This window comes from Impatiens glandulifera, chromosome 1, assembly GCF_907164915.1.
Source record: "Impatiens glandulifera chromosome 1, dImpGla2.1, whole genome shotgun sequence".
Taxonomy (NCBI): domain Eukaryota; kingdom Viridiplantae; phylum Streptophyta; class Magnoliopsida; order Ericales; family Balsaminaceae; genus Impatiens; species Impatiens glandulifera.
In genome coordinates, this window is record NC_061862.1 from 14,068,165 (window position 1) to 14,082,855 (window position 14,691).

Sequence of the window (14,691 nt, forward strand, 5' to 3'; positions counted from 1 at the left end):
ATCTTATTTATCTTATTAATTTTATATTTTAAATGTAAAAATATTTTAAGCTTTCTTAGCTCCTCTCTCACACTAGCGTTGTTGTACAAGTGGTAAAGGAGGCTCTAAAAAGTGGTTGGTCCTCGTCTAGACTCCGTTTCTAGAACCAAAGGAGAGTGATGTCTTCCTTTGACACACAACTTAGGCAACAAACTTGGTCTAGAGTGGTGCAACCGAAACCTTGTGCGACTGAAGCTCATACCTTTGCCGTAGTGGTAGGCATTAGGGCGGGCTATTTGCACTAGTAGAAAAATGGGTATTAGTAAGGGCGAAAACCGTTACTGAAAGTATCGAACGCCGTTACTGAAACATAATTATAACGGCAAATAAAACTGTTACCAATCGTTACTAAAAAGTACGTTACAGAACTTCACAGGTATCAGTAACGGCATTCGAAAACCGTTACTGATATTAAAGGAACAATAGTAACGGTTCTAGCCGTCTTAAAACCGTCACAGAAACAACACAAGCATCTGTAACGGTTTTCGAAAACCGTTACAGATAGTAATGGAACAACAGTAACGGTTTTAGCCGGCTAAAAATCGTTACTGAAATGCAGTAGTATCTGTAACGGTTTTCGAAAACCGTTACAAATACTTGTGTTGTTTCTGTGACGGTTTTTTATTTGTTAAACCGTTACAGTTAGTTTTACAGTAACGGTTTTTGAAATTATTTAACCGTTACTAAACCTTAATTGTTTTTTTTTACAAATTTTTACCTATATAAAACCACAATCATCAATAACCAATAACCAAAAACCAAAAAATACACAATCATCAATAACCAAAAACCCAAAACTACAATCATTAATTCAAAACAATAATCATCCACAAACTACAATCCATCCACAAACTACTACAATCCATCCACAAACTATAATCCATCCAAAAACTACAATCATATCACAAATCCACAAAAACCATTAATTAACGTACTTCAAATTACAATTTAACTAACCAGAATTCAAGTGGGAAAGTGACGATCAAGTGGAAGGGGCATCATCTCTAAGTAGGAGGGGCATCATCTCGAGTGGGAGGGGCAGGTGGAAGTTGATCACGGGGAATCCTGGATAATAAGAAGTTCATCGTCGATCTCATCTCAAGCATCTCATCCCGCATTCTATCACGCTCCCTTCGAGCTTTTTCACGTTCATCTTGACGCTGCATCAATAATTCTTCGCGCTCCATTTCACGCTGCCTTTGTGCTTCCTCACGCTCCATTTGACGCTCGAGTAAGGCTTCTTCGCGCTCTCTCCGTGACCGAAGCTTCTCAGCTTCACGCTCATCTCGCATCCTCTACATCTCCTCAAGTAAAAGTTGGTTTTGTTCACGGAAATTTTGCGTGTCACTGCGCGGTGTGCTAGAACCACCACGAGCATCAGGTCTAAAAGATCTAGGTGTGACACCGGAGCCCAAACCCACAACTCGCCCATGTCCCTGAGACCCGAATGCGCACTCAGCCAACTGTAATTCATTTCTATTCGGGTCTTCTTCTATAGCAGTTCGCAAGGCAGTCTACAAACACAAATTACATTTGATTACATACATACATAAAATAAATAAAAGAAATATAACTAATAAACACGACTTACCACTTTTTCTTGAATAATAGGGGGAACCTCCGGATTTGGATCTTGCAGAGTCGGTTTCTTTGTATGACTGTGCAGAAATAATTCCGCAAAATTAGGCGACGTACCGGTAGTCTTCTCCTGTACAAATTTAATAATTAATAAAAACGTAATAACATTATAAACTTTGTTATTCAATGATAAAACGAACCATTTGCTTCTCCACTTGCGAAAATGAGATGCTGCCCGCATGATTCTTGTACACAACACGCGACCTATTTTGCGCATTCACAGTACTTGTTTTATGCAAATAAGAAAACATTTGTGTTTAATGAATGATTAATGTAAGAGCTCTTTATAAACACTTTAATTTACCTTGAATTCCGGCGTGAGAAAGCGACGATCAAGTAGATAATACCAATCACTAATTTTGATCTCGGGAGGGGGATTAAATGAAGGTAGTTAATGTCAGACCAAAGTTTTTTGAATTTTAAATGTTGGAGGCGCACCCTAGAGTTGTAGTTATCTTAGAAATAAAGAACGGATAAAGAAGAGCGGTTGATGTAGACTTGATTCAATTAAAGCTATTACGTCGGGCTTTATAAACGTCAGCTTGGAGCCAAGAGCGTCTTTTGGTATGGCTTCGATTCTCAAGCAAGATATGTTGCTCTATGGAACAAATTTAAAACAACATTTATCATTTCAATTGATAAGTGTGTTAGACCCTTAGTTGAGGAAGGAATTTGACGACTCGTTGATGATTGGTCGATTAATATTGTGAATTCAAAAGTTGTTGAGCCCGAACACATTATAAGACCCCATGTAGATAGGGGTACATGAATTCGATAGTTTGGAAGGCTAACGAATATGTGAAATAATGATCTTTTTAGTCGGGCATCTTGAGGGATTTATTGAGCTAGATGAGAACACCTAGTTATTGTAGGAGACCAATTGGATTAGAATGAGGATGCATCACTCTGATCCACATATTCATTATTTATAATCCATTTATGTTGATAACGAAACACAAGTGTATAAGGTGATGGTATAACATGAACGTCCTATTGTCGTGACTCCTTCATCGAGAATAAACACATTGAATTTGTCTATGTTAGATTCATCGACTTTGTTTAGGAAAACGAGATAGTCAATGATAACCCCATTTTATGTTGATCGAATTCATATAACTAGTCTTACGGATATTGAAAGACTAGTTCTTGAGATGAAAAATTCAAATAGAATTGATATGGACTGGAGTGATGTCGTGCAGACTGATGGAGGAATTATAAACCAACATATTTTTGTGAGGTTAAGGTTGAGATCGAGTATCTGTCTTCATAACCCTCGAGTTACGATGTCACACCGGATGTCAAAAAGGGGGAATGTGTGCAAGTGATTGCTAGGGACCAAGAAGGGTCCCTTACTTTCTCGAGTTTGATTTGAATGTAACTTCAGACGACTCTTCTCTAGTCACAAGATTGTGTAAAATGTTCAATTGGTGGAGTATCAAAAGTTGATGTCATCAACCCCGTCCTATTTCTGATTATTGTTCGAACAATAAACGATTGATCGTGTAGAAAAGGGATGTTAGTCATATCTAGAAGACATAATCCAAATCATCCTTATTAGAACCTTTATGAAATTAAAAATCATGAATTACCAGTTTTCATTCATAATGTATACGATGAATAATTAGTGAAATATAAACCAGATTATGATGCAAATGAGAAATCTTAATGAAAATCCCGATACATAATATGGCCTTGATGGATAAAAACAAATCTCCCTTGAGGGAGGTCCTTGAATAAGAAACTAAAGTGTGGCGAGATCCCACCCCTTCTATATATTTTCCACCCAAGCCCTTTTTTGTCGAACAACTACTCACATTGTTAGCTGAAAAAGCTAAATAATTTTTTTGCAGGGTTATATGTAAGAGGGAAAATTTGTTTAGAAGTCGAGAACTAGTTTCGATTAGATTTCATCAATGATTGAAAATATTATTGTTTGTAACGTTTATGAAATTAATGATGGTGTGAAGAGATGCGTCGATAAGTCACTATTGAGAATCCTTGTTTGTGGCATATATTATTTTAGTGAAATTAAAATTTGAAAGATTGATTAACGGATTATAAGGGATTTATGTAATTGACAGTTGTGTGGTTATAACGCTCTTGATTTTATAGGGGAGTCTCATGAGATTTTCGTAGCTTTATGAAAAATTATATTATGGTAAATCGTTGTTATATGTGTTATAAGGAAATGGAATCGACGATTCACTTACTTTTACATTGTCAATTGTGGCTAATATTTGGAGTCTAGAGTCTTTTGTGAAGTATGATTAAGATTTTATTAAGTGATGCCTTAGTCTTTGAATAGTTGTTGTGAAATTTAGATTGATATGAAATGAATACTCATTTAGGTTGTTATCCTGATTATTTTCTAGCTATATAGTTGGAGAGAAATCGTTGAACCTTCAATTATTATAGTCCTTCGATTCGTATAATTTTCCTGAACATGATTATTTTTTATTTTTTATTTTAATATGATTTTTTTTTTCTTCACACTACTCTTATGAAAATTGAATTATCTGATGACAAAAATTTAAAACATATTAATATATAATAATAAAATTCAAATTATCTAAAACTCAAATACCCTAATTTTAATTTGATCATATCTCTAGGCTTGTGAATAACTTTTCAAAACTGATTTTGTTATATAATTTATATTTAAATGTAGATACATCAAAGAAAACACGACTTCCAAAATATTCTCATCATTGTGCTTTTTTTCTTACTTTTATTAAATGTACACTATTTATAAAAGAAACTTTTTTCTGAGCAAAAATAAATAAAAAATAATAAAAGAAAAGTTATCATCTGGCCATTCACAAGCCAGACGAAAGTGACTTTTTTTATTAGAAAATAAAATATTGTTTTCTTCTCAAACTGGGAGACTATTTTATTTATATTTAAAGTTAAGAGTTTTTTTATTTGATTAATCAAATTATTCAAATAATTTAATACTTTTCAATAAATCATTTTTATTTATAAAAGCATTATTCTAATTATCAATTAAGATGTTAAAATATTCTTATTTTATTATCTATAACATTGAATGATTTTTCTCTTTAAAAAATTATCTATAACATTTAAAAAATACCAAAGAATAAATAGATTTTAATCATTTGGTTATTCCCAAACTTTTTTTAATTTTTTTTATCATTTATTTTAGAAAATTTCGGCAGAACTTTGTTGAATATAAAAAAGGGTTATTTAAAAAATGTTAAAAACTTGAAGGACCTAATTGAAAAATATAAGTTTAGGGGATTATAAAATAATAAATATATAATCAGGGGATTATTTAAATTTAATTTTCTATTGGCCCATCATATATATTATTAATATCCCTAAGAGGTACATTAAATTAGTATAAGCAAAGGACAATGCCTCACTCTTGTCTTTATTTTATTTTATTTTATTTATTTCAGCACATATAACAAGAGTATGGGAATTGGAATGATGATCCTCATTAAGAAATTTTGACAATTAATTAATGAGGCAATGTGGAGTTAGATTTTATTTTTATTAATTTTAAAAAATTAAGTCTCAGATCCATATTCCTCACTCCAACCTTCCTTCTGATAACTTTAATTTTGTATGTATTTAATGGAAGCATTTTAGTTTAAAAATAAAATAAAAGGTGAATCTGAATATATATGAAGATAATAAATATTTAAAACATGGGTTGTTTCCAAACTAGTTTTGCATGACATATTTATTTTTATTTAACAAGAAATTAAATGCTACTTAGGGTGGAATACAGTTTTGTATGTATGAGGTCATCAACAACCATATGAGAATGAAATTTCATTATATTTCAACCTAAATGAAACCGAAACCTAATCCAAACAAATTAGTTTAGACATTGAGGATGGTAATTAATCTACCTAATTTTGATACCCTTTTATGGAAAGACAAAAGTGGCATAAGAGTAACCTAACATAATTAGGTAGGAATTAATGATAAACCGATAATTGAAGAGTGTAGTGTTAACTTATTGTTAAGAGTCTCACTTAAGAAATCAAAATATCGGGAATCAATTTCTAGGATATAATATATGTGGGCTAGACACCACTGAAAATATACCAAAGTTAAAAAGAAAAAAAAGTATGAATTTGTAGTAACTTGGTAAAAATATGTAGTATTCAACTACAAAAAATATGTCAATAAAGAATTTGTTAATTATATTTAAGAGTAACCTAACATAATTAGGTAGGAATTAATGACACAACCGATAATCGAAGAGTGTAGTGTTAACATATTGTTAAGAGTCTCACTTAAGAAATCAAAATCTCGGGAATCAATTTCTAGGGTATAATATATATGGGCTAACCACCACTGAAAATATACCAAAGTTAAAAGAAAAAAAAGTATGAATTTGTAGTAACTTGAAACGGTAAAAAATATGTAGTATTCAACTACAAAAATTATGTTAATAAAGAAACTGTTAATTATATTTAATTGTCATACAAGTTTTGTAATTTAATGACTTTATAGTCATTAAGAATTTATTATCTTTATTGTAGTTTACTTCCAAATTAACAAGCTATTATCAATATTTCTAAATGATCAAACCCTAAACCACAACCTTATAGAAATTAGCTTAAATTGATCTTGTATTTTGCTTTTCTATCTTCTATTTAACTAAAATCTAACCTAATATGAAATGTCTTACCAAATCTACTAATTTATTGGGTAAACCCGATTTATCAATAATAATATTTAACATTAAGATATTACGACGATGTTAGGTAACGTTTAGGCCACATTATCAATTTATTGTTATAAAATATCAACATTTTACCCTATTTGTATTTATATTCTTTGCACCATTAATCCTAACTTTTCAAATAATGTTATAATTAATACACCAACCAACAGCTTGAGAATCTGGACTGGAGGTAATTAATTGCATATTGAATTGAGAATGGATTAATCATGGATCAAGAGACACTTAATTTATTATATAATTAGATTTTTGTTTATTTTGGAAATAATGTTTATGGACAGACAAAATAGCACTAAAGAGATGCCTAACTTACATACTACTAGGTTTTTATTAATTAATTCAATTAAGGACTTTTGAATGAATTGAACTCTATAACATATATACATGAAAATGTTGAAACCTAATACACAATTCTATGGAATAACTCCAAATTCATTCTAGTTTGGGATACAAATTGCCAAATGAAATAAGATTTTGTGTGTAAATAGAAAAACCCTATATACTATGTTTCAAATATTTCTTTATAATAAACTATATATAACTTATTAAATACCCCAATCCTAATATATATCAACATCAACTTTTCTTCCACCATGCATGCTCCCCTTGTTCATATATATATATATATAAAGTGTAGTAACTAATGTATTTACCATTCTTCATTATATATAATGAATACAAATATTGTTGTTAAACACATTAATTCATCTAAAGAGCAAACTCTAATGGAGGAGCCCCACAAAGAGATCACTTTGCGACCAATGGAGTTAACCGATGTTGACGAGTTCTTGACATGGGCGACCGACGATAGAGTCACTCATTTTACCCGTTTTGACACGTTCACTTCTAGGGATCAGGCAATTGAGTACATGAAGATTCCTCATCCATGGTTGAGGGCCATATGTGTTGAGAATAGGGCAATCGGGATGATATTTGTGATACCGATTCCAAATGAGGGAAAACGAAGGGCGGAAATGGGGTACTTGCTAGGGTTGAGACACTGGGGGAAGGGGATAGGAACGAAGGCGGTGAAGATGGTGGCATCAACCATTTTCAAGGAATGGAGTGAGCTTGAGAGGCTTGAGGCAGCTGTTGATGTGAGAAACAAGGGATCTCAAAAGGTTTTGGAAAAGGCTGGTTTTGAGAAAGAAGGAGTTTTGAAGAAATACATGAAGTTAAATGGGAAAGCAAGAGATATGTTCATGTTTAGCCTTGTTTCTCATGATCATGATCATGATCAAGATCAAGATCTTCCCATTATCTAGATCCATCTACTTAATAATTATTGCTCTAATTAATTAATTAACTTTACAATATTATCCATGCACTTAAAAATAACTTCAAGTTTTAATTATATATCAAGAATATGTATGTTGATCTTAATTACATATTGGATTTCATATGTTATACCATCACTTTGTTCATTTGCTTATGAATAAGAATAATATATTGACTCTCTTAACAATTATCTACATAACTTATTATTTAATATTTTGATTTTTTATGCGAAATTCCATGAATTCTTTATGCATCAATAAGAAAAAGGCAAAACCAGCTATGCCTAACACGATGATAGGTAGCACCTAAGGAACCACATGAACCCGAGTCGCACCCTGAGATCTCGTGTTGTGACCAATGGAGCTAACGGACCTTGAGATCACGTTGCGACCAATGGAGCTAAGGGACCTGAATGACTTATTGAAATGGGCCACAGATGAAAAGCTTGATTGATGCCAAAAAATTGTCAACATCATTAATAAATGAATAAAATGGTTGGTTTGACATTAATAAAATGGTTGGTGTGGTCAGTTGTAAATACCATCTGAATAACTGAATAATCCACACAAATTTGAGTAGAGTCCAGACAGATCTTTATTTATACCTTTTGATGGGGGCATCCCAGCCATTCATTTGGTATGTCCTCACCCCCTGCTATAAATTCTATTATATATATATTCAAAAAATAAAAAAATGGTATTGCTAAAATGTTAATTCACAAGTTATTATTGAAATAATAAAATAAAATTCAAAATAAATACGAAATCTATTCTAAAGATTGACGAATGAGCCAAATTGAAGCTCAGTACAGCAATGGGAGCTAAACTAACCTAAGCCTAAAAAATATGTTGTTAATGTTAATCAAAAGAGCATATAATATATTACAAACAAAACACTCTGGAGTGAGGGTTGACCACTTCTACACCTTCCAGCCATCTTCCCACTCGTCTTCATTATAAATAGGCTTTGGTATGTTGAAACCATAATCACTGCCTGATGGTGGTGGTGGTTCTACTACAGCTGGTCTTGTCACAGGATCACAAACTGGTGGTGGTGGTGGTGATGGTTCTACTACAGCCGGTAATGCTTTCATTAAGTTGTCCATTTCAGGAAATCGGTTTCCCAAATGAGACGACTCTTCCCCGCTTTCAGATCCTTCCTGTTTCTCTTCATAGTCCACATCTTCTACCAGTTTACGATTCTCCAAAATAGTCTGCTCTCTTTCTGGGAGATTACAACCTATGTATGACCCAGCATCCACACAATACCATAACAGTGTATTCCAGTACGGGTCCTGCACGATTAATCAAATATCAACAAACAAGTTTACAAATGAAAACATATTGACTATTAATATATCAATTTCTAACATATCGACATAAGATCAGTTTTAGGTATTACCTTGCTAGTGATGTGTGGATTCCCAATAACAATCATCAGGGACTTTGCTCTGGTAATAGCGACATTGAACCTTTTGGGGTTGCTTAAGAACCCCAAGCAAAATGTTCTATCAAACTCATTATGTCGGATTGTTGATCTGACTGTAGATATAATGATCACCTCTTTTTCCTGTCCTTGGAATTGTTCAACGCTACCAACCTTAACGTCAGAGCAGTCAAAACTTTCAAGAGCTTTATTTATTTTTAAAACTTGTTGCCTATAAGGTGTTATTACTCCAATGTCTTCTGCTTTCACCACGTTTTTGTCTTTGAGGATTCTTATGATCTCTACAACTTTGCTCGCTTCAAACCGGTTAAACCAGGAAGGGTTGGTTCCCTCTCTCTCGTCAGAACCTTGTATGCCAATATAAAGAATGGGAAATTCTTTATTAGGCAGGAAGTCTAGTCCGGTTGTGGAGAAACCTGTATTTCTTTTGCAAGCAATCAGTTGCCCGTTGTAGAATATTTCCGAAGGAAGATGCAGAATATCCGGATGAGACCTGTAGTTCTGAACTAACTCCGTAACATAGTTTCTATTTCCACCTTCATAGTGCACACATTCATCAAACAACCTCTCCAAGAATGACATTCCCATCCCAAGTTCCTCAGCCTCCTTTGAGTGAATGACCGGACCAAGTTGTTTTGGGTCACCAGCAAGAACAACAACAGTCCTCCTTAGGCAAAGGTTTGATAGAGGAACCATTGTTTCTGGCTCAGAGGCTTGTCCCGCCTCATCCAAGAAAATATGAGAGAAGTGACCTCTTTGAACGCCTTCTGCGTGAAGAAGACATGAACTCATATATGTACATATTATGATCCTAAAACTCTGGAGACTCCTCAAAGTGGGACATTTGAAGACACCATCTTCATGGATGCAGAATTCTAGAATATCTGGATTAACATCCTCAAAAGGCCGAGCAATAGCATTCATCCTGAATATGTCGTCTAGATTAAGTTGAGAACCCTTCAAGGAAAGCAGCACCTCTAGCAGATGGTCTGCAGCACTGTTTGAAGGTGCACAAACAAGAATCCTGATATTCCTCTGTTGAGTATAGAGTTGGAAGATTGCTTCGACTAAAGTTACAGTTTTACCAGTGCCAGGTGGACCATAAATAACGTAAGGAGACCCCCCTCTACAACCAAGAATCGTCTGGACTGAAACCTTCTGTTCCTCGTTTAAAGCCAAAGACAGAGATGGTACATGAACAGGCCTAATCACTCTCATTTGTTCGGACTCCGATGGGAAGAGAAAATCAATGCCCAAAGATTCTGCTGCTTTAACAGCCTGATATGACCTTCTCATGTTCGCCCTATTATAATTAAACTGAACATTGTAGAGGTTCCCTGGCGCATGATGCCTATAAAATTCATCTCCAAACCTCAAAAACACTTCTTCAGCCTCAATCCGATGGATATGACCCTGCACAATACCCAGTTTAATACTTCAAAAAGAAAAGAAAAGCCAAATTGAGGACAATTATTGTTTTGTGGAATGAAGGTAAAAATATTCTATCAAAATATGAATGACATTGAGGCATTGTCGCACAATTTTTCACAAGCAATACAAAATCGATGAGAAACAAGATTACACGGTAAACTTGAGATAATCAGGGAATGCGTCATGAAGGAAAAACATTACAACTTTTAGCAAATATGTCTTGGTCAAAAATGGATAGAGAAACAATATATATTTGGTCATTCAAAACAAAAGTGGCGGCTTCATTTTTCATTCAGAATTGGAAGTTATTATATGCAAGATATGAATGCTTCAAGAAATCATTTTCAACTTCTATTAGAAGGAATAAAGACTTATAATGGGTTTAACTTTGAATACATACCTGATATGGAGTAGTAACCACATTAGCATCTTTGTGCTTAACCAATATGAAATCTCCGTAAACTAATGAAGGCCTTCTCTCAGCAAGCCCTGGAACTTCAAGGGTCAGGAGATGTCCCTTCTTCCGAAACGAGATGTTCTGCATATCATAGGCCCTCATTATCTCCTGTATTAATCAAGAAACACAATTAATGTAAGCTAAAATAAGAAAAACTTTAAGACAAATAATTTATTAGTCATGACAGCAAAAACTTGCCTCCAATTTGATCTCTTCCATGATCATCAAGGCGCTGAAGAATGGAGAATAATTATCTTTCGATAATCCAATTCTGATAGAATCAGGCATCTGCTCCGCCTTTAACAACTCCCTCATATTTTTCGGAATGGGAAACATTGGAAGCTTATTTTTAAAAGATCTATTTGAAGTCCTTGGAGGTGGTACACCAGGTACATAATTCTTTAGATGATAAAGATCTCCATTCCTTGGTTTCTTATCTTTACGAAAAGGTTTATTGGAAGTTAACAAATGGGAGACCTTATCTTCTGCTAAAAGAAAAACCAATCTTTCGATTTTATCACCCTCAACATCAAACTGCACTGCTGTCGTGTGCAAACCAATATCCTTTGGTTTGCAAGACAGCCAAACGTTTAATGTCTTGCCTTGTTGTAAGACTCTGTCCTCCAAGCTATATAATTCCCGGAATCTTTGTACATATTCTGGATCAGAAGTTTCGGAAGGAGGTTCCATCAAAGAAAGAGTAAACGAGTTTTTAGGGCTAGAATCATAAATATCTATCTTCCAGAGTTCCAAAGATTCAGTAGAGGTGTTCGTCAATGTTATTTTATGAGAATAAGTTTCTCCAACATTCACCGATTGAGGCCTGTTTCCGACTTGAGGAAATGGAATAGATATTTTTACAGGACCCTCATCCTCTAAGTTGTAATTGCACACAGATCTATCATCTTCATAGTCAATGAAACCTATTTTCCCTTCGTCTTCTATAAAAGAAAATTCTTCTTTTTCTTTAACCACAACAGCCATTGATTTGCTGTTTCAACAGAATTTCTCTATAAATATTTGTATTGAACCACACATAAACTAATAATCTCACTTCAACAAGAATAAGATGATGACAATGAAATTACTTACTGTTACTGGAAAGACTCTCTAACGAAATATTAGGTTACCCTTGAACAACAACAGCTGGTGATTGAGAAGCTCTGTTGGAGGAGATTGGAGGAGATCACGTAAAATACAATAATATTAGGGCAGGAGCTTCTATATATATATATATAAAATTTACCAATTCAAATAAAGTCGGAGATATATATGCAAATAATATTTATAAATTAAAGATATGTATAATATTTATAAATAAATAAAAGTAATAAAATTAAATATAATAAAATTTCTAAAATTCATTAATAATTTTTCTCACTCTTTTCATTAATAATTTATTTTTATCGATTAATATGGAAATATATGTTTATATATATTCCTTATTTTACTTATTTATTTATAAAAAAATTTAGAGTAATAATAGAGAAAATAATAAATTAAATAATAAAATATACATGTTTTAATATATATATATATATTATATTTGATATATATTTAAGAGAATAAAAAATAAAATATAATTTTTTTTAATTAATTACTTCTCCCCTCTATTAATAAATAATAATTAATTTTAAAAATCTGTATATCCTTTTAAATTTAATAAAATTACTGTTATATATTATAAATTCCTATTACTTTTCTATTTTTTTTCTTTTTTTTTTTAAATTTTCCTTATCATAATTCATTTAATTATTTTTTACGAGATTATATTTTCAAATATTATCGAATAAAAATAGGATTATATATATATATATTATCTCTTATATTTATTTATAAATATAAATATAAAGTCGAATTAATTTCCAATTTTTTCTCATTAATAAACAAACTTTTTTCTGTGATACATATTTTTTTTATTATCTCAATACATATATATTAGTTAATCTCTTTTATTTATTTATATATATATATATATATATATATATATATATTATCCCTTATATTTATTTATATATATAAATATAATTTCGTATTAATTTTTTAATTTTTTCTTATTAGTATATATATTATGTTAACAAATTATAATTTAATACATACTAGTTAATAAAATATAACATTTATTTTAATTTTTTTATTTAATATATGAAATTATATACTTCATATTATATTAAGTTTATTAACTAATATGAGTAATATATAAGGGTATAATAGTATATATTTATTTGTTTAGATATTAGTTTTAAATATTATATAACTAAGAAATATTGAATACTTAAATTTTAGATGTTCCTGTTTCTTAATTTAATTTTTTATCTTTTAATATTTAATTAATATTTAAGTCATTAAGTAATTAAAATTCAGTAAATATTTCAGATCTTAATTTCAAATTTTAATTTTATCCAACCCAACCTATAAGTCCCAACTCCAAACCTCTTCTATATATATATATAAAATTTACAAATTCAAATAAAGTCGGAGATATATATAGAAATAATATTTATAAATTAAAAATAAGTATAATATTTATAAATAAATAAAAAATAATAAAATTATATATAATAAAATCTCCAAAATTCATTAATAAATATAAAAAATTTAGAGTAATAATAGAGAAAATAATAAATTAAATAACAAAATATACATGTTTTAATATATATATATATATATATATATATATATATATATATATATATATATATATTATATTTGATATATATTTAAGAGAATAGAAAATAAAATATATATTTTTTATTTTTTTTAAATTAATTACTTCTCTCTTCTATTAATAAATAATAATTAATTTTAAAAAATAAAGAATTTTTATATTTGATTTTTTATTCTTTTAAATCTATTAAAAAATTATTTAAAATAAATAGGTTATTTATAATCACTTATTACTATATTACTATAAAAACAATAAACTTAAATATGAAGCTTATTTTAAAAGAGGAAAAATCTTAACAGGTTATTCTAAAAATAAAATTATTAAAATACAAGTGCATTCTTTTAAATTTAATAAAATTACTGTTATATATTATAAATTCTTATTATTTTTCCATTATTTTTTTTTAATTTTTCTTATCATAATTCATTTAATTTTTATTTAAAGATATTATATCTAAACTAATTATAAAATAAAAAATAAGAGAAATATATATATATATATATTATCTCTTATATTTATTTATATGTATAAATATAAAGCCGTATTAATTTTCCATTTTTTTCTCATTAATAAACAAACTTTCTTCTGTGATAAATATTTTTTTTAGAGAAGTGATACGGGAGAGAATTTGAGGGAGGGAATGAGGGAGAGAATAATTGTCACTACATCAATCATTGGTTGGAAAAATGATAAAATGTTAGGAGAGAGAGAAGAGAGAGAAATTTTGTTACTTTTTAGCTAATCAAATTTTGTCACATCATTCCTTCCCAAAAATTATCGGTTAATTCGATGCTACCTATACAGGTAGTGCCTGAATTCAATCAATAATTGACACATGCCAATCTTTAAATTTATCTCTCTCACCACTAACTCATAAACTTAACTATAGTGAGAATTTAAAGGAGGAAATAATATATTAAATTATTTTATATTCCTTTTTAAGTAAAAATAACATAATAATTTTAAATCATCTATATATTTGTATTAAATTATTATATATATTTTGTTATGAGG

At 30.5% G+C, this 14,691-nt stretch overlaps 2 protein-coding genes across 3 annotated transcripts; one reads left to right on the forward strand and one right to left on the reverse strand.

The window, feature by feature from the left end:
• Positions 1-7,122: 7,122 nt before the first annotated feature.
• LOC124918651 (uncharacterized N-acetyltransferase p20-like) lies at positions 7,123-7,662 on the forward strand. Its single transcript, XM_047458697.1, has one exon. The coding sequence runs from the start codon at positions 7,123-7,125 to the stop codon at positions 7,660-7,662; it is 540 nt and encodes a 179-aa protein (XP_047314653.1).
• Positions 7,663-8,389: 727 nt separating this feature from the next.
• LOC124920842 (probable RNA helicase SDE3) lies at positions 8,390-12,196 on the reverse strand. Of its 2 annotated transcripts, XM_047461406.1 has the most exons (5): positions 12,102-12,196; positions 11,208-12,000; positions 10,953-11,117; positions 9,077-10,534; positions 8,391-8,969 (listed from the first exon to the last, which is right to left on the reverse strand). In XM_047461406.1, exons 2-5 carry the CDS (start codon positions 11,991-11,993, stop codon positions 8,595-8,597), a joined length of 2,784 nt encoding a protein of 927 aa, XP_047317362.1. In that variant the 5' UTR covers positions 11,994-12,000; positions 12,102-12,196; the 3' UTR covers positions 8,391-8,594. The 2 variants fall into 2 exon arrangements, with proteins under 2 accessions (XP_047317361.1, XP_047317362.1); XM_047461405.1 differs by having other exon boundaries at positions 8,390-8,969; positions 11,208-12,163.
• Between the last annotated feature and the right edge of the window lie 2,495 nt (positions 12,197-14,691).